This window comes from Schistocerca cancellata, chromosome 4 (genome assembly GCF_023864275.1).
Source record: "Schistocerca cancellata isolate TAMUIC-IGC-003103 chromosome 4, iqSchCanc2.1, whole genome shotgun sequence".
In the NCBI taxonomy this organism is placed as follows: domain Eukaryota; kingdom Metazoa; phylum Arthropoda; class Insecta; order Orthoptera; family Acrididae; genus Schistocerca; species Schistocerca cancellata.
The window spans coordinates 422,883,449-422,903,423 of record NC_064629.1 but is presented as its reverse complement, the minus strand read 5'-3'; the positions used below and the strand labels follow the sequence as shown (position 1 = coordinate 422,903,423).

General features: G+C 39.7%; 1 protein-coding gene across 1 annotated transcript in view; it reads right to left on the bottom strand.

Annotated features, from left to right (window-relative positions):
* LOC126184527 (DNA polymerase zeta catalytic subunit) overlaps positions 1-19,975 on the bottom strand; it is a 227,703-nt gene that overhangs the window by 159,549 nt on the left and 48,179 nt on the right. The window contains exons 9-11 of the mRNA XM_049926929.1: positions 14,701-14,889; positions 14,267-14,408; positions 6,204-7,453 (exon numbers count right to left, since the gene is read on the bottom strand). Coding sequence (XP_049782886.1) covers positions 6,204-7,453; positions 14,267-14,408; positions 14,701-14,889 — 1,581 coding nt within the window. The remainder of the gene's footprint in view (positions 1-6,203; positions 7,454-14,266; positions 14,409-14,700; positions 14,890-19,975) is intronic.

The following is a 19,975-nucleotide window of genomic DNA, read 5'->3' as shown; positions in this document are numbered from 1 at the left end:
TTTTCAAGCATTCAGATGTGGCAATGACCCAATATTGGAATGCATGGGAACATGAAGGCAGGTATACTAATTGTCAAGATTCCATTCAACCATTTCTGACCACCATTACGGAGGATCACGGTATTGTGCACCAAGTACGTCATAATCCCTTCACATCTGCACCACACAGACTCCTTGAAACATTGTGTCATCCCGCATCATTGGCTGGAGACTAGCACCAGCCAGACTAGGGAATTACCGTCAAATCACAGGATACTATTAACACCACAGCACAAATGGCTGTATTTGGAGTGGTGCCACGACCAGGAAGTATAGGCTGCCAATAAACGGCATCACACTGTGTTTAGCAATCGATCATGGTTCTGCAAAGTCTAGATGAGTATTGTCAATGCGTATGGCAGCAACCTGGGTAGAAGGTATGGTCTTCCAACATTTTGGAAAGGCACAAAGGTTTTACTGCTTGCATCATGGTGTGAGGAGTCACTGGGTATGATATCAGGTCACCGCTGGTAGTGACTGTGAGAATGCTGAGAGTACAACTGTATCTCATGGACATCTCATTCAACAGTAACATGGTGCCATTTTTTCAACAGGACAATGCTTGTCCACACATGGCACATGTCTCTCTTAACTATCTGCATGGTGTTGAGGTACTTCTATGCCAGCATGATCCCCAGACCTGTCCCTGAAAGAATGTGTGTGGGACCAGCTTGGATGTCAACTCTGTCCCATTGTCATTATCCAGGATATCAAGGACCAGTTACAACAGTCGGAGGCCAGCTTGCCTCAGGAGAGAATACAGTGGGATTGTAGTACCCTTCCCAACCGAATCAGTGCATGCATCCAGGCCAAAAAATTTAAATACATAGGTGAAATAATACAACTAAATGCTTTGGACGAAGAATCTAACTTGGCAAGAGTAAGGAAAATGGATGTGGCTTTTCGAACAACAAAAAACTTGTAGGCCAGTAACCATTAATGCAAAACTTCGGCACTGTCATTATGTCAGAATGCCTTTTGTTAAATGCAACCAAACAGTTAGGTAAAATAGAAAAGAAAGACAGGAAAATAGCCAGGAAAATCTTGGGACCAAAATATAATAGCTTTATTAAACACAATATATATGTATAGTTATGTTTGAGTTAGGCTTTCATCAATCTTTTGTTAATGTGCTTAGTGGTTCAGTCCTGTTTTCACACTTCACTACATGGTATTTGGGGCATGACTTGTTGCACAGTTTAGAAATGCAGTTCTCCTTGGTGTTGTGATATTATTCTTTCTAGTATATCTTCCAGTGGAAGCCATGGTTGACAAAATGTGTGGACAGGTGGCCAAGTTGGAAGTTAGGTCCTTTCCAGGTATGTGAATTAACCATTCCTGTTTCCACGGTTCCCTTCAGTATCTCCCTGGCTTTCTCCTCCCGCTGATGATAGTTTTGAATGCTTGCATCTCTGGGTGATTGACAACGTATTGTCCAATATCTTTTACGAAGGAAGTTCCCTGCACTATTATCTAGGTGTAGCTATTTCTTGCAAATTGTGAGAGTGAACGAGCTTTAACATTATCTAGTTTTTTCACTGGCAGATAGGTCCATATTAGTTGAATTCTTTATGTCACAGCAGGCATAACTTTGAGCTAGAATAATGTTATTGCAGTTGGCTGGGATACATTTTGCATCTTAGGGATGTCGTAAATGACTTTTGTTGCAGCTAACACTCACTCTTGTACATGCAGAGAGAAAGTGGTTCCAGTTTGCAATGTTACTCCCAAATATTTAAAGCTGGACATGAATTCTAATGTTGACCCACCACACGAGATGGTCTACCTGTGATATTCTTCCTCCTTGTTCAAATTTAATTGTTTTTATCTTTGAGCTGTTTATTTCCGTCAAGTTTTCTAGTGCTCACTATCTGATGGTCTCCTTGGTGGCTCGTAGATCTTCTAGGCTCCTGGAGAGGATGACCATGTCACCTGCATACATAAGCAGTTTTACATTTCTTGTGCCTATGATATGTCCAATGTCACTTGTAAGGCTCCTCTTTTTTGGATGATATCTTTTGACATTAATATGCCACTGTATATTTCTACATGGATTGCAACTAGAATTAATTTGCTTATTTCTAGTTTGCCACTTCATTTACCTATTATATTCTTTAGCTGCTGGATGAGGCTCTTCCTGTCGATACCGCTGAATGCTTTAGAGAAGAAGTCTATAAAGAACATGTACACTGGGGTAGGGGGTTGTGTTAGAGTCATTGCTACTTCTTGAATGACTTCTTGAACAGTGCGCACTGTTGATCTACCTGGAGTGATACCATATTGATTCACTGGGATATTAGCACGCAGTCTTTGTTCACTGTGCCCTAATAGTAGTTTAGAGAAGAGTTTAAACTTTAAACTTAACACCTCATACAGCAATTCCTCTATAGGAGTCTGGGTCCTCTTTCCAGCCTTTGCCTTTCTAGAGCACAGTTGTAAGTGTCTGGAGTGTGGAAGTGAGTTGTTCTTGAGACATTAATTGAATGGGAATGCCAGGTGTTCTGCCAGGTCTTAGATTGTATCCTTCAGGTGTTCCCTGTATATCCCATTCGGACATGCCGCCTTAGTATTCTTTACATTCCTTATAAAATGGTTGACTTCTTCAGCTGCAATTAGGTCCATGACTTGTTTGCTTGCAATGTGCAGTGTGAAGGCATTTGACATTTTATCCGCAGGGTTGTTTCTGAAGTGTAGCTTTCATTGCTCCACGTTTACAAGGGAGGTCAATTTGAGCTCTGTAAAGGACCTTAGGAGTATGTAACATTTCATTTCTGTCTCAGCATCAGCAGTTCGTGGTCTTGTGGTTAGTGTTGTTGACTCTTGATCACAGAGCTCTGGGTTTGATTACCAGCTGGGTCGGGTATTTTTTTCTGATTGGGACTGCATGTGTGTGTTGTCCTCATAATCATTTTATTACCAATGTGCAGTCGCCAAAGTGGCGCTAAATAAACAAACTTGCACTAAGCATCCAAACAAACCCAGATGGGGTCTCCCAACCAATAAAGTCATTTGATCAATTCATTTGTGTTCCAGTAATTAATTTCTGTTCAGTGAGGAGGTCATATGTTATCTTCTTTTCTTTCAGCAGGCATTTGTACATTCAATGTTCTTTACTGTATCCTTTGTTTCATGACGTAACATTCTTCATTGAACCATGGCTTTGTGGTGCATCTGAATTTGATTACTTTAGTGCTGGGGTGTGCGATTAAGTCATTCAGAGCAGCTGATGCCTGGTCTAATTTTCCCTGCCTCAACATGTGGATTACTGCTGGTAGCTCTGCTTTGCTGCTTTGTTCACTAGCAGAGCTTTCTTAATCTATGTGGCTTGAAACTTGTGGTTTAAGGTTTTTACCTTCATGTCCCTGTGTTCATTTGCTTAATTTGCCTTTAGAAACTATTGGAAGGTGTTTCTTGATTGAGACTTTTACTACTTTCACCCGTCGCATGACCATGAGCATTTGTGAAGACCAAGTCCATTGGACTCCTCCCATTTGGTGCCATATACGTGTATTCCTACTCCTGATTTAACAGTCTCAGTTGATAGTTCATGAGAAAATCTGTGACCATTTGTAGTTTTGAGTTCCATTTGTCTATGCAACAATTTAGATCACCTTCTAGAATAGTTGGCCTGCAATCTTCTATATTCTCTAGTGCCTTTCCTGGCTTTTTTATGATACTCTTGGGTTCACTATTGAGTGTGAAGTATGTGCCTATTATATTAATTTTAGCAGTGACTACTGTTAGGGTATTATCTGTATGCCCGATTACAATTGCATATGCAGTTTTATAAAACAACTTCCTCCCTGTGGGGTGTTCTCTGTCTCCTTTCTTGGCTGCAGAGTGAATTCCGTAGAATTTCCTGATACTTATGTCTTTTGAGCTGAATGTTTCTGTGCAGAACAATATGTTGTTCTCTTGGAAGATGAGCATCAGGGTCACGGCGATGATGGACTTCAGCCCTTCTATGTTCCATGCCTTTATTCAGGTGTAATCTTTGTCATTACTGTTGCTGTGGGAGTTGTGCGTTTGTTGATAGAAAATATACCTCCGACCAGAAATCGGGTGCTGTCTTCTCTGTGTTGGATAAATGTTCAAATGTGTGTGAATCCCTAAGGGACAAAACCACTGAGGTCAGTGGCCCTAGACTTACACACTACTTAAACTAACTTAAGCTAAGAACAACACACACCCACGCCCGGGGGAGGACTCGAACCTCTGGCGGGAGGGACACCGTGCAATCTGTGACATGGCACCTCAAACTGTGTGGCCACTCCACGTGGCTGTGTTGGACTGATAATCTTATTCTGAATGCTTTATTTGTGCCTTTAGTTTGAAGCTGGTCACAGCAGATTTCTCCCAAGATTCCGTTTTCCTTGAGAAACTTTGTTACATCTTCCTGTCTCAGATTTTGGTGTAGTTTACCCACATAGAGCCACATTTTGTGTTGGACAGATAATCTTATTCTGAATGCTTTATTTGTGCCTTTAGTTTGAAGCTGGTCACAGCAGATTTCTCTCAAGATTCCGTTTTCCTTGAGAAACTTTGTTACATCTTCCTGTCTCAGATTTTGGTGTAGTTTACCCACATAGAGCCACATTTTGTGTTGGACAGATAATCTTATTCTGAATGCTTTATTTGTGCCTTTAGTTTGAAGCTGGTCGCAGCGGATTTCTCCCAAGATTCCGTTTTCCTTGAGAAACTTTGTTACATCTTCTTGTCTCACATTTTGGTGTAGTTTACCCACATAGAGCCACATTTTTTGTTCAGCCTGTTTTAGCTTACAGGTCTCCACTGACTTTCTTCCCTTTATTTCCTGTTCTCTGTTTCTTCATCTCCTTGCTATTTCTGAGTAGTACGGCAGCTGATCCCCCCTCTTGATCTTCATGTTATGATATTTTCCTCTCCTTTCTCATTTCCTCTCTTCTACTGGTTCTGGATTTCCCCTATTTGATGATTTTTCCTCTGTTCACTTTGAATTTGGTTGGGTTCCTGCTCACAGCATTGGTTTTTTTATTACTTCTTTTATTGTTCAAAATATTATTAGAGATTTCTTCTATCATGGCTTATAGCCATAGGTTGATTCTTTCCGCCATTTTATCCTTTTTTTGGTTAGCAGTGTGTTATGGTTTTCATGGGTCACCGTTGCTAGGCTGTAGTTTTTAAGTGAGATACCTTGCCTGTCTGGCCCCAGTATGCCAGCAGTGTACTGATGCAGTCCTACGATTCCCCACATTTCACCCCCAGCTGACGGCTGCAGAGCCTCATTCGCTAGATTGGTCCAACAGGCTCTCAGCGCAAGTGTGTGGTTTCTATTCAGCTCCAGTTCAGCTGTTGTCGCTTGGTGCTGGTTGCTGCTTGTAGTTTCGCACATTCTGCCAACAGGTGGTGGCACTTGTCCTGCATGGTGGCTCTCCTCTTCCTTATGTTTTATGTTCATTTGGCATTCCCTAACCTCACTCTGTGGTGTGTTATTTCCCTTTATATTGTCATTTAGCACCTCTTTCACTGATACAAAACATATTCTAATGAGATTCACTGCTTAGTGTATGCCATCCTTAATGTCTTGTTTCAGATAACTATTCACTTCCGTAACTTTCATTAAAGTTTCAAGAGCACTCCCAAGCCATATATCTAACTCAGCAGCCACCTTGCAAATGCAATATATGCCCAAAATATAATTCGAAATGAAAATTTAGAAGTAACAAAGAAGTTTATGAAAGAATAATATGACTACTAGACACAATAAGAAAGAGACTAATTTTATTCTATGGACACCTAAAAAGATTAGACGAGAAAAGAAAAACAAAAAAGAATTTTTAACTTTTTTACAGAAAACCAAAAACATCAATGATGTACATCCAAGAAGTTAAAGCAGACCCGAGGGAAATGGAAATAAAGGTGGAAGAAATAAGAAAAAGAGAAAAGTTCGGAGCAAAAGTAAAAAGTTTCAACAGCTTCCATGTGAAAATAAAGAAAAAGACAGGAGCAATATGGACAGAAGAAAGAAAAGAACAGCTTAGAGAAAGAATGAAAAAACTTGTCTTAGCATGACAACAAAGCAGCTCACTGTAGAGAACATGCACAATAATCACTTTCAGCTGTCACTAAGGACTATATTCTTTTGATAATTTATGCAATGTGGATAGATGAAATCTTTCACTCACCAGCTGTAGTGGCATCTTTGACTTTTTCTTTCTGTTTTGAGTCACAGTTCAACCATAAAATATTTCCAGCAGCATTTGATGAGTCTTCAGGTGCATCAATTGCCATTTTGTTTTTGTTTATGTATGAAATATTATTTTTACTTTCACAGTGATCTACAGCTGTCTGCACTTCTTGAGATGTTCTTTGAAGGTTTATGGAATGAAATTCCTTCTTTGGAGATTTCTGCAAAAGTATATTTAAAGCTTTATATGAGCCCCTCTTCTGAGATTTACCAGGACTAGACTGATCTTCACATTGTTTTCCCTTGGTTTTCTTTGGGAGCTGAGGAGCATCATCACGTTCTTCGGTAACCATGGCAGATGACTTGACATTAGCTGTTACACACATTTCCTTTAATGTAACAACAGATGATGTACAAGACATTTCATTTTTAGTTTTAATTTGAGATTCAAACATTTTATCAGTGACAGATAAAGATTTCTGTTGCACTTCAATGGTATCTGTTGTAGGAAATGCTTTCAAGGCTTTTATCTTTCGTCGTCTTTTCTTCTTCTTCTGCATCTGCTTTACATATTTCTCATTCCAAGTGGCTGTATATTCTTGCATACTAACATCACTTTCAACTGAAGCATAAGAATCGTCAGAGTCATTATTTCCATCAAGGGAAGGGACTTTCCACTTTTTGCTACTGCACTTTCTCTTCTTGGATTTACATAATTTCTCTGAAGTAACAGCATTTAAATCACTTGTTTTTACATTTCCTGAAAGTTGTGCTTCCAGTGTTTTTGTGCTTCCCAAAGCTTGTATAACATTCTGCAATGGTTCTAATTTAACATAACATGGCTTAATTTTAATATTTCCTTGACATAGTGAGTTGCTATTTTTCTTCCTGCTTCTTCCACTGCAAGATCCACCCAAATTACAGTGTTTACAATGTGTTTGAGGGCTATTCTTTTTCTCAATTTCTTTCTGATTTTTTATTATTCTGTCAATATGACTACAAGATGTTTCATTCATTTTCTGCATCTTTTGAGATGATCTAGCAGCTCGAGGGCGTAGCTTCATTTGGGTTTCGGGCCCATTCTTCTTTACCAGACCCTTGTCATTATCCTTGGCAGTGCAAACAACATTATTAGAGGTTTCACTTGTTTTTGTGAATTCTGGGATGACATCTCTACTAATAGAGTCAACATCCATTTTTGCCTCCACACACTCAGTAATTTTTAGTCTGTCCACTCCATTATCAGAGCTGAAACAATTAAAAGTAGCCTTGTATGAGAAAGTCTGCTTATGAATATAACAAAAAAAATTGAGGCTGAAAGTGATAGCTTGAACTCTGCACAACTGTATTACACCTGTAAATGGTATAATCATTTTGATGTATATTTCACACATTTTAAATGGTAAAGTTCTTTTCTATCCAGATTCTGTACAGGTTCAACAATAAAATCTGCCTTGCAAATTTTTAGTAAAACTGTCACAGAAATGGAAATCTTCGATCAATGAAGAGGCACACAGCGACAACAACATTAAGAATACACTAAAGGTGACAGGAGAAACTGAATAATGGCATAACTGGTTTTGCCTAAAAATTTGCACATTTATGTGTATAAATACATATGAGGACCACCCTAAAGGAACATTTGTTTTTATATCCAGAAAACTGCAGCTACAATTAGCACTACCATGTGGAACATGATGAATATCAGGGGATCTGGATATCATCTGTCAGGGATAACTGAGAAAACTGTAGTCTCCAGTTGAAACAGCACTATAGAGCACAATTTTTTAGTTAATTTAAAAATATAAACTCTACTGGCTTTATTTTTTGCACAGTGCAGCTTTCTTGTGCATACATGGAAGTGTTTAATTGCAAATAAGGTAGCAATGTTATTTTCTACTTATGTGCATTAGCTCTCCTGGTGGCTCCCTAGTTGCTGTGTTTTGAGAAATGTAATATTCATCAAGTTCTCATTTCAGAAGCAACAAACTAATAATTATGTCATAACAAAAATTTTATCTAAGTCAAAAGCAAACTAACCAGCAATACAGTACTCGGATTGCCAATCTTCTTCACTTAAGTAGCAAGTGTGCTTTCACTTGTTGCCACTGGCAGCATTTTTATGTGGTTTTTATTATTTGTGATGTAGTACTTACAGATGCACCATACACGGAAATTTGCTATGATGCATAGGCAGTAGATTGACACTTTTAAAAGTGATATCACAGTTTTTATTGGGCTACCCTCCCCCCCCCCCCCCCCCTCCCAACAATTTGGTTCCATGCCACTTAAAAATAAGATGTGTCGAATTTGGGTTTGGTACGATAAGGGAAGTGCTCCTGGGCCTTCAGAACAGTAGAATCTAGAAACAAAAAAGGAAACCAACTCTGCACAAGTTTGTTCTGCATGTAAAGTCATCCATTACTTAATGTAGGTAGGATTTTAGTTCAAGTTCCTTAATGTGTTATTATTACACAGATCACATTGGTTGGGAAATGTAGTAAATCAATTACCTCAAGAAAAGTACAGAGTTTAGAATGAACCAATCTGTCTCTATTTATTAATCGACATTGGAAATTGGGCAATCCCAGTAGCCTTTCACTTTAGAAGGAAACTAGTAGAGGTACCAAGTAAATGTTCTTCAGTTCAATTCTAGCAGATAATATATTTTCTCTGCATGCAGTAACTGGAAATATACAGTGAGTGCTTCGGCACTCAGGCCCCCTAATTGACAAGGTCTTTAGAAGATATTACCATAAAATAGATTAATAAAAAACTCGAGGATACTAGGTGCTCTTGTAGTGCATGTGGATAAATCAAAGCCAGCAGCAGTTATATCAGAAAACAGTATGTGAAGAACTACACAGACAGGTCTAGGTTCAACCTAACATCTAAACATTTGACCATATTGAAGAACACTAAAGAACACAAAAGTTTTTCCAGGTCGCTATAAAAAGAACACCATAATTCAGATGAGCTCATCTGCCCCTAGATTTCGGGAAGTTCTTAAGAAACACAAAGAAGATATGCTTCTCTGACAAATTATTAATGAAACAAATGATCCTATTATTAGCCAAATGTTTGGATAAAAATTTTTAAATATCCACTAAAGCACAACATAGCGAATAGGAATGAACTTATTGGTAAAGTATCTGACTTAGCAGCCCTGAAGGAACTTAATTTGTTTCCTTTGACATAAGAAACATGTATACAAGTATCCTGACAGACCAGGTAAAGCACAAAGTTAGTGAGAATCTTAAGGAACACAGTAGACGATCACCTGATGAGACTGACGTACTTCAGCTACTGCAGCTGGTTTTAAGTTTTAATTACATTAAATTTGGGGGGGCCACGGGCTCACCTCTTTCATACTTCCTAGCCAACAGAACATGATGGTTAACTTCAATAGTCATTCCAGTACGATAGTCTTTTGGGCTAGGTATGTGGATGATATTTTATTACACAAGGGTTCCTTTCAGGATTGCATTGATTTTCTGGGAGGAGTTGAATAAAATACATGATAATATCCAACTCACAATGGAAGAGAATATTGACAGTTTTCTTCCCTTTTTGCATTTGTCCATCAGGATTAATGGTAATACAATCAGCTGTGATATTTAAAGAAAGACAACTACTTCAAAGTTAGTAATTCACAGCTCCTCTAACCACCTTTGTAGTACAAGAAGGCAGTCTTCAGGGCACTGCTTCATAGATTACACAGTGTCCCTTTGTCACATGAAGCTCATGACTACAAATTTAGGATAATCCACTTTATAGCATATTCTAATGGATATGATGCAGACTTTATCAACAGCACTAACAGAAATGTGTTGCAGGAAATGAACATAGGGCATAATAATGTGGGCACCTCTGCATCATCTAGTACTCCAATTACGCTAGTCCCAACATGTAACACACCTTATAGTGATAGTAAATATACGAGGATACCTTATAATGGTAATAGTTATAATAAGGTTGGTCTTTGTACCAAACAATAATGGCCTAAAATTTAAGCACATGAAGGAGACAAAGTTGGAAAACTTTTAGTCACCAAGTGTGTATTGCATCACGGATGATTCCAGATATATGGACCAAATGGGAAGCTTTGAGGTCTGTTTTAGAGAGCATAGAAACAACTCAGGCTCAAGGTCGGCTCTAAGCACACATCTTCATGAAACAGGCAATTAAATTACTAACATCCATTCAAATTTACAGGTGCTGCACTTTGAAAATAATGATATCACACTCAACATTTTCTTAACGTGCAGACTGAGATGAAGTCTACTGCACAATTTTGATCGTCTAGGTAGATAGTATTTAGTCTACCCACACACCTAACTGATGCATCCCTGCAGGACATTGTTATTTTTTGTTGAGGTCCTTGGTTTTATTTAGTTTTATTCTCAGTTGATGCAACTGTACCTTTTTTATGAAAATATAGTTCTTTATGTGCTGTGCAATACTACAGATACGCTATAAATGTGGTGGTTTCTAAAAATAGAGCAATATAGCATTCAAAAAATGTTGTTAGCTAGGCTTCCCAGAGTTATATTTCTTTATTTTTAACTACGAGTGTCTTTAAAAAAGAAAAATAATCCTAATGACATTATAGAGGGGGAGGAGGAGATTAGTGTTTAACGTCCCGTCGACAACGAGGTCATTAGAGACGGAGCGCAAGCTCGGGTGAGGGAAGGATGGGGAAGGAAATCGGCCGTGCCCTTTCAAAGGAACCATCCCGGCATTTGCCTGAAGCGATTTAGGGAAATCACGGAAAACCTAAATCAGGATGGCCGGAGACGGGATTGAACCGTCGTCCTCCCGAATGCGAGTCCAGTGTGCTAACCACTGCGCCACCTCGCTCGGTCCTAATGACATTATAACATGTAACCTTGTCAGCCTTTGTTGTCATCTATCTTGTTCAAACTGTCATCTGTTTTCTACCCTATGTACTAGTTCGCTTTGTTCTTTATCTGCACCACATATTTTGACCAATATTTTTCCACTGCATCTTCTCTAGTACTGATTTCTGTGCATGTAGATGGGTACATAGTTATTTCCGAATTTGCATATAACACTTTGTTTATGGTTCACTACACTGCAGGGCCTTCTCCTGATTGTTTTTCACCGATTTATTCCAAGTTTGACAGCAATTTTCTTTCCCATCCTCCAATTACCTTGTTTATACATGATTCTTGTGCTGTATCAACAGGACTGCAGTACACTTCACTTCTGAGATGACCCCACATGGAAAATTCCAGAGGACTGAGGTCAGTTGGCATTGGAGGTCAAAATACACTCCTGGAAATTGAAATAAGAACACCGTGAATTCATTGTCCCAGGAAGGGGAAACTTTATTGACACATTCCTGGGGTCAGATACATCACATGATCACACTGACAGAACCACAGGCACATAGACACAGGCAACAGAGCATGCACAATGTCTGCACTAGTACAGTGTATATCCACCTTTTGCAGCAATGCAGGCTGCTATTCTCCCATGGAGACGATCGTAGAGATGCTGGATGTAATCCTGTGGAACGGCTTGCCATGCCATTTCCACCTGGCGCCTAAGTTGGACCAGCGTTCGTGCTGGACGTGCAGACCGCGTGAGACGACGCTTCATCCAGTCCCAAACATGCTCAATGGGGGACAGATCCGGAGATCTTGCTGGCCAGGGTAGTTGACTTACACCTTCTAGAGCACGTTGGGTGGCACGGGATACATGCGGACATGCATTGTCCTGTTGGAACAGCAAGTTCCCTTGCCGGTCTAGGAATGGTAGAACGATGGGTTCGATGACGGTTTGGATGTACCGTGCACTATTCAGTGTCCCCTAGACGATCACCAGTGGTGTACGGCCAGTGTAGGAAATCGCTCCCCACACCATGATGCCAGGTGTTGGCCCTGTGTGCCTCGGTCGTATGCAGTCCTGATTGTGGCGCTCACCTGCACGGCGCCAAACACGCATACAACCATCATTGGCACCAAGGCAGAAGCGACTCTCATCGTTGAAGACGACACGTCTCCATTCGTCCCTCCATTCACGCCTGTCGCGACACCACTGGAGGCGGGCTGCACGATGTTGGGGCGTGAGCGGAAGACGGCCTAACGGTGTGCGGGTCCGTAGCCCAGCTTCATGGAGACGGTTGCGAATGGTCCTCGCCGATACCCCAGGAGCAACAGTGTCCCTAATTTGCTGGGAAGTGGCGGTGCGGTCCCCTACGGCACTGCGTAGGATCCTACGGTCTTGGCGTGCATCCGTGCGTCGCTGCGGTCCGGTCCCAGGTCGACGGGCACGTGCACCTTCCGCCGACCACTGGCGACAACATCGATGTACTGTGGAGACCTCACGCCCCACGTGTTGAGCAATTCGGTGGTACGTCCACCCGGCCTCCCGCATGCCCACTATACGCCCTCGCTCAAAGACCGTCAACTGCACATATGGTTCATGTCCACGCTGTCGCGGCATGCTACCAGTGTTAAAGACTGCGATGGAGCTCCGTATGCCACGGCAAACTGGCTGACACTGACGGCGGCGGTGCACAAATGCTGCGCAGCTAGCGCCATTCGACGGCCAACACCGCGGTTCCTGGTGTGTCCGCTGTGCCGTGCGTGTGATCATTGCTTGTACAGCCCTCTCGCAGTGTCCGGAGCAAGTATGGTGGGTCTGACACACCGGTGTCAATGTGTTCTTTTTTCCATTTCCAGGAGTGTACATGCACTGTTTGACATATTCATTTTGGAACATATAGGTGCATTATATGTCAAACCACTGAATTACACAGTCTTCTCAAGCTTTATGAGATGATCTGTGGGTGGGTGAAAGAATTTGTAATTCACTGCAAAAAAGAGTGCAGTATTTATCCAAATGCATGGATGAAACACAGAACACCTACTCTAACATGTATGAGTGTAAACTGTAACATGCAATGTGCTGCAACAGAATTTTATTTCTTGTTACGTAGGCCATCAATGAAATTTGATCCCAATTAGATGAGAACTTAATCGAAAAGTTTACATTTAAAATACATTTGTATTGAGTATGGCAATACTTCAAACAGAAGTCAGCAGCAACTTGCAACCATGCATTCACAGTTATCTTGTAAATGGCTCATTTGCAACCTCATGTTTACTACAATGTTTATACTTCTATTACTCTGTATTTTCACATTCCAGTGTTTGCTGTTAATTATGATACAACATGTGTATATTGTGTTTTACCGCATGGTAAATCTGAATATGACAGAAGCCAGTAAAGTTTCACACCAACTAAGACATAGAGGTGTAACAAGCACTCCTTTTGAAGAACACGAAAAATAGAGGACTTCACTAAGTAGTGCCAGCACAATGAAACAATGCACCAGGAACAAGTATGTCAAAAGAATCTCATTTTCAATCTCCTGCCAGTATTTTTAATTTAATGTTTACAAATTATTGAAAATTTTAGTAACTTTTGTCAACAAAATGTTTGGGGACTTAAGAAAATCCCGTAGTGTACACAGACAGAGAAGTGCTCTCTATCCAAGAAGGAGTACATCATCATCTGCTGTTTGGCTTGTGTTTATGTATCAAAACTGCTTTCAGTATTAAGTGTTGGCTACCACTAGCAGTCCAAAAAAGTGAAGTGATTCAAATCGCTATTAAGGTGTTCTTGTGATTGATGAGCTTCTGTGATGTTCAAGCACAACCAAATTATCAATTCAAGAGTGTTTGTGCAGTGATAAAATGCTAGACCTGCATTTAAGTTTCAGTTTACTAAGCCTGAGAAGTTTCCTTTTGTCCCTAAATTTGCACACTGAGCACAAGTTGTTTGTTCCACAACACAATGCAGCTGCTCACAAGATTGGGATCAGGTGCCATGTGACTCACAGGCTTGTGTCAATAAGGAATCCTCTCCCTTACAGAATGCTTCTCATTTCTACATATACACCACATTTCACCCTAATGTCTAACGACTGCTGGAGCCTGCGTAGAGGACATGTCTAGTAACTTACATCTACAGTTACTATGACAAATGTTCTTGACTGCAAAGGACACTAAATGATTAAAAAATACATACTTGTCAAAAATAAAATCTGTTTTGTTATTGTCAATTATTTTGTCTTTCTCTTGCTTTGTAACTGCAGAATAATCCAGCAATATTCCTTCATTTTCTAATTCTGGTTTCGAGTCCTGTACACTACTTTTACTGGCCTTTATTCCTGAAAATATACAACAAAAGCTTTACATAATTAAAATATAAGATGCAGAGAGAATGAAAATGTGCATGCTGCCTCAGGCGCGCACCCACAAAAAACACACACACACACACACACACACACACACACACACACACACACACACACACACACAATATAAATCTTAGAAATTATGGAAATAATGAAACTTAATGTCTCATAATACATCTAGCAGTTATTTGAATTAACTTTATAAAATCTTTTGAGAACACAGAACAGTAGTAAACTAAATGACAGTACATAACAAAATACTTACCAGTATCTTCATCTGTTCCAAATTCAACTTTCTCCATCATTGATCGACTAAGTACATCATCATCTTCTTCTTCTTCTCCATCAGACTCTTCATCAATTTTTTGTGAACCAAGAATGCTATCATCATCAACTTTTCTTTCAGCTGCCAGATCTCCTAAGAGCACAGCCAAATCTATGTCTTGAGATGACACTGAATAAAACAGAAGAAAACTAAAGCTTAGTCAAAATAACAAGTCAGTGAATATATATATGAATTTTAAATTGAAAAATTGGAAATAAAGAAGAATAAATGGTAACAATATTAAAAACTGAGAATTCTTTTTAGTCTTTAAAGCTATAATTAATTTGTTTCCATTTGGTATAAAGCAGAAAATAAGATACAGCATCAATAAAGCCATCAATGCAACAAGAAAATTAAAGAATAAGCTTGAATAATAGAAAATCTGATTGACAGGAGTTCCAACATGGTTATTAACTTTGGAGAATGCATAAGGACCTACCACAAATAAACAGAATGAGATGATGGGATGGGAAATACAGAGTTTGAATAAATTCGGGAATATGCTACAACCCCATCTCAATACCTTCCCAACTACTGATTCTCCTTCACATCCTTTGACTCTCATAACTGCAATCTGGTTTCTGTACAAGTTGTATATCAACCTTTGATTCCCATACGTTATCCTCACTACATTCAGAATTTCAACACGTGTATTCCACTGAAGAAGTAAAACTCTTTTGCTAAATCTACAAATACTACAAACGTGAGTTTACATGTCTTCCATTTATCTTTCTAAGATAATATTGCCTAGTGTGTTCCTACATTTCTCTAGAACCTAAACTGATCTTTCCCAAGGTCAGATTCTGTCAGATTTTTCCAGTATTCTGTAAATAATTCATGTTAGTCTTTTGCAACTGTACTGTTCACACATGTCAGCAACTACCTTCTTTGGAGTTGGAATTATTACATACTTCTTGAAGTCTGAGGATATTTTGTGTTACATATATCTTGTATGTCAGGTAGAACAATTCTTCATGGCTGTCTCTCTCAAATATGTCCATAATTCTACGGGAATACTGTCTACTCTAGGTGCCTTGTTTTGAATTAGATCTTTCAGTGCTCTGTCAAGATCTTCTTGCAATATAATATCTCATGTTCTTTAAGTTCATTTCCCTTGTATACATAGCCCTTCCATATATTCCTTCAACCTTTCACTCTTCTCTTCTTTGCATAGTACTGACTTGCCATTTGAGCTGTTGATATTCACACAGGTACTATTCTTTTCTCCAAAGGTCACTTTAATTTTTCTATATGTGCCACCTACACTGATGAGCCAAAATATTACAATCACCTGCTTATCAGCGTAATGGTCGACATTTGGAACGTAACACAGTTCCATGGCATGGATTCGGCAAGTCCTCGGACAGTTTCCGGAGGTGTGTGGCACCAGATGTATATGCTTAAATCACGCTATTCCTGTAAATTATGGGTTGGTGGTTTCTGGACACAGTGCTGACACCTAATGGTGTGTGAGATGTGTTGGATCGGTTTAAGATCAGGTGAATTTGGTGGCCAAGACATCAACGTGAGTTCACTATGATCTTCTCAAAGCACTGTAGCATGATTCTTGCCCTGTGATATGGACACTTATCCTCCTGGAATATGTCATCACTACCAGAGAAGACATCAAGCCTGAAGGGATGCAAGTGGTGCACAATAATGTTCACATAGTCCACTGATGTTCTGGTGCCTTTGATTGCTACCACAGATCAGATGGAATCCCTACTGAATGTCCCCCCCCCCCCCCCCCCCAAATCCCAGCACAACACTGCCCACATTGGCCTGCGTCTGTGGCATGGTGGATGATTGTGTATCTGGATTTGACCATTGACCTGGTGTAACAAGAAACATAATTCATCTGAGCTGGCAACATGTTTCCTTGGTCCAATCTCAATAATCCTGTGTCCACTGGAGTAGTAATTGATGATGTCATTCATCAATACAGAAACACGCAAGGGTATTCTGCTGCAAATCCCCATGTTCAACAATGTGTGCTGAATGGTCTGCTCTGAAACACTCGTGCCAGTGCCAGCACAGTACTGTGTCATCAGATCTGCCACAGATCGCCAACTATCCTCACTTTACAGAACGGACAAGCCTCTGATATCCAAGTGCTGTGATGAGGTGCGGGTGTCCAACACCTTGTCACCTACTCTTTCTTTCACTGTTCTTCAACCACATAGATGCTAACAACAGTAACAAATGAACAGCCTACCTGTGCTGCCATTTCTGAGATGCTCATTCCCAGGAGCCAGGGCAAAATAATCTGCCCTTTGTTTAACGTCAGTTACGTTAGTGAGTTTCCCCTTTTGCAGTCCTTATCACTAGAGTGATGCCGTATTTGTCTCTTCTCTGCTTGTATACTTTCCTTACCATGTCATGTGCCCACAATGCTACCAGGCAGCATTCCAACTTGTGGCGGGTAGTTATAATGGTTTGGCTCATCCGAGTCTTTTTTCACGTAGTCATGCATGCAGACATGCTACAGCTTTGCATGTCTCTGCTAGCCATTCCTGCTTTTATATGTTTCATTTTCTGCCAATTTGATTTTTTGGATGTCTGTATTTCCTTTTGCCTACTTCATTTTCTGCACTTTTATGTTTTGTCTTTTCATCAGTTGAAGTGAGCTTAGAAATTGTTATTTTATATTAATTTATGTGGCATGTAAAACGCAGCTGGCACACAGATAGTGTGCATGCATCACAGAGTTCTGAAAACATGCAATATGTGTGGGATGTGTTTGATTTATGCTGATGTCATTATTGTGTGTTCTTCCATTGATCAGCACTGGACGTTTTCACATGCCTGCTTTGTTGATGTTACTTTTTAGTTACCTGATCAAGTAGTTGTTTGGTTAGTTTATTGCACAATTTTGAGGTCAGGTAGAGCATACAGAATACAGGGTGAGTCAGGAGCAAAGGTACATGCTTTGAGGGGTTATAGTATTAGCGATTCTGGGGAAGAAAAATAAATAAATAAATAAATTAAAAAAAAAATAAATAAAAATTGAACATATGTACTGTTCTTAACCATTTCTGAGGAAACTAATGAAGACAATGACGAACAGGTCAAATACAGGTGCTAGTATATGAAACACAGATGTAACATTTTGTTTAACTGTGTACATTTCCCCAGGAAAGATGTTCAAAAAGTCCATTGACAACTGTGATGCATTTCACTGCTCTTGTAGACAGCTGCTGTGTTACTGACCTGAGCTCTCATTCGTATGATTCCTTTATGTGAGCAATAAACGACAAGTGAGAACTGCGCACTGAAATGGTCAGTAAAAAATGGTGGTTTTCAAACAGCTATATATTGGATACTGTTAACAAAAGAGCATATGTTCATTTGAAGTTTTTTTTTCCCAGAATCATCAATACTATTACCCCTCCAAGCATTTACCTTTCCTCCAGACTCACCCTGTATATTCCAAAAATTCAGTCACACTTATGGAGAGTGGTGATGCAAATGAGGGGATGTCAAATATATCTAATAATCTGCCCAAAGGGATATCCTTGTAAAATTATTATCAGCTTTGTGTGAAAAATCAGAAAAGGATAACCAGAAAACGCTTGAGAAACTAAAATGCAAAATTGTTTGAAGAGTCCCAGGAGAGTCTCCTATAATTCAAACAGAGAGAGAAAAATAACTGACAAATTGTGAAAAAATGGGGTGTATTGGGTGCACAGGTTTGTGACGGGAGAGTGAGCCTATTCTCACAAATTTTTGAGCTTGCAGGTAAAATAGGGTCAGGAAAAGAACAAGGTAGATAAGAAACATCCCACTGTTAAGGACAGACCTGACCAGGAAGCAATGCAGCTCACTGCAGTTGAACATGAAGTACGAGAGCACACCTCAAAAGTAAAGCCTCAGAATTTTTTATGTGAAAACTCTTATAGCTTTTTAAATACAACAAACTTTATCGGTATTCTACATCTTTAATCTACATGTCTATATGTTCATTTCTTGACATAGTCACCCTGACAATGAACACATTTCTCCCACCGAGAGACCTGCTCATTGGTACCGTCACTCTAGAATGTTTGACTTTGTTGACAGAGCCATTACCTCACCTCTTCTTGCACCGCCTCATCACTATCAAAGTCCTTGAAGGTGTTCTTCAAGGTCTGGAAACAGATGAAAATTGGATGGGACCAGTAGGGATGGTATGGATGATAACTGATGACAGTGGACCCAAGAAATTAGATTGTTTCATATGTGGCAGCTCTCATTTGTGGTCTGGAGTCATCACTGTATACAACTTTCATTTTTCTATGGTTTTGAATTGGATGCACATTTTCTGTGATTAGAAACCCCCGCCTCATCACTATCAAAGTCCTTGAAGGTGTTCTTCAAGGTCTGGAAACAGATGAAAATTGGATGGGACCAGTAGGGATGGTATGGAGGATAATTGATGACAGTGGACCCAATAAATTAGATTGTTTCATATGTGGCAGCTCTCATTTGTGGTCTGGAATCATCACCGTATACAACTTTCATTTTTCTATGGTTTTGAATTGGATGCACATTTTCTGTGATTAGAAACCCAATTACAGAACATTGTCACACACTGACATAGATACGTTACACACTGGCATGTTACATGCTACAATTCGAAGCCCTCTAGTAGCAGACGGGTGCAACTTCCATCACTGAAGCAAGAAAGTCAACCAAGTAATATGAATGACATGTAACACCTCAACCAATACTGAGAACAGAATAAAAAATTTGGAAGCATTGCTTTTCAGCATGCCCTTAGTAGCTACATTGAAAGAAAGCATGTCACTCAAGGTACAACCTCCTGTGAGAGCAGTGCGCATTGATATCTCACAGCCAAGACATGGGCAAAATCGGAATATAAATATGAATACATATCTGCATAACCTAGACAATTATTTACAGACTAATGGAAGGGGAGACTTACACATGTTTTTGATCATACAGTAAGCCACACACAACAAAGAGGTACCTTGGCTTGAAGTATCTTGTTTGGAAGATATGACATACGTCACATTCAAGATCAAATATATAGCCACATACTGGGGTAGTGTAGCATAGACTATAGCAAAGCTGTATACATTCCATGGATACCAGCTGTTCCATTCTAAACAGTTAATGATGATGCATACTGGAAATTTAGCAACTTTGACTTCTTATCAAGATGAGGATATGAATAAGGCAGAAATGTGCTGCATGGTGGTGAGCCATTTTCCAA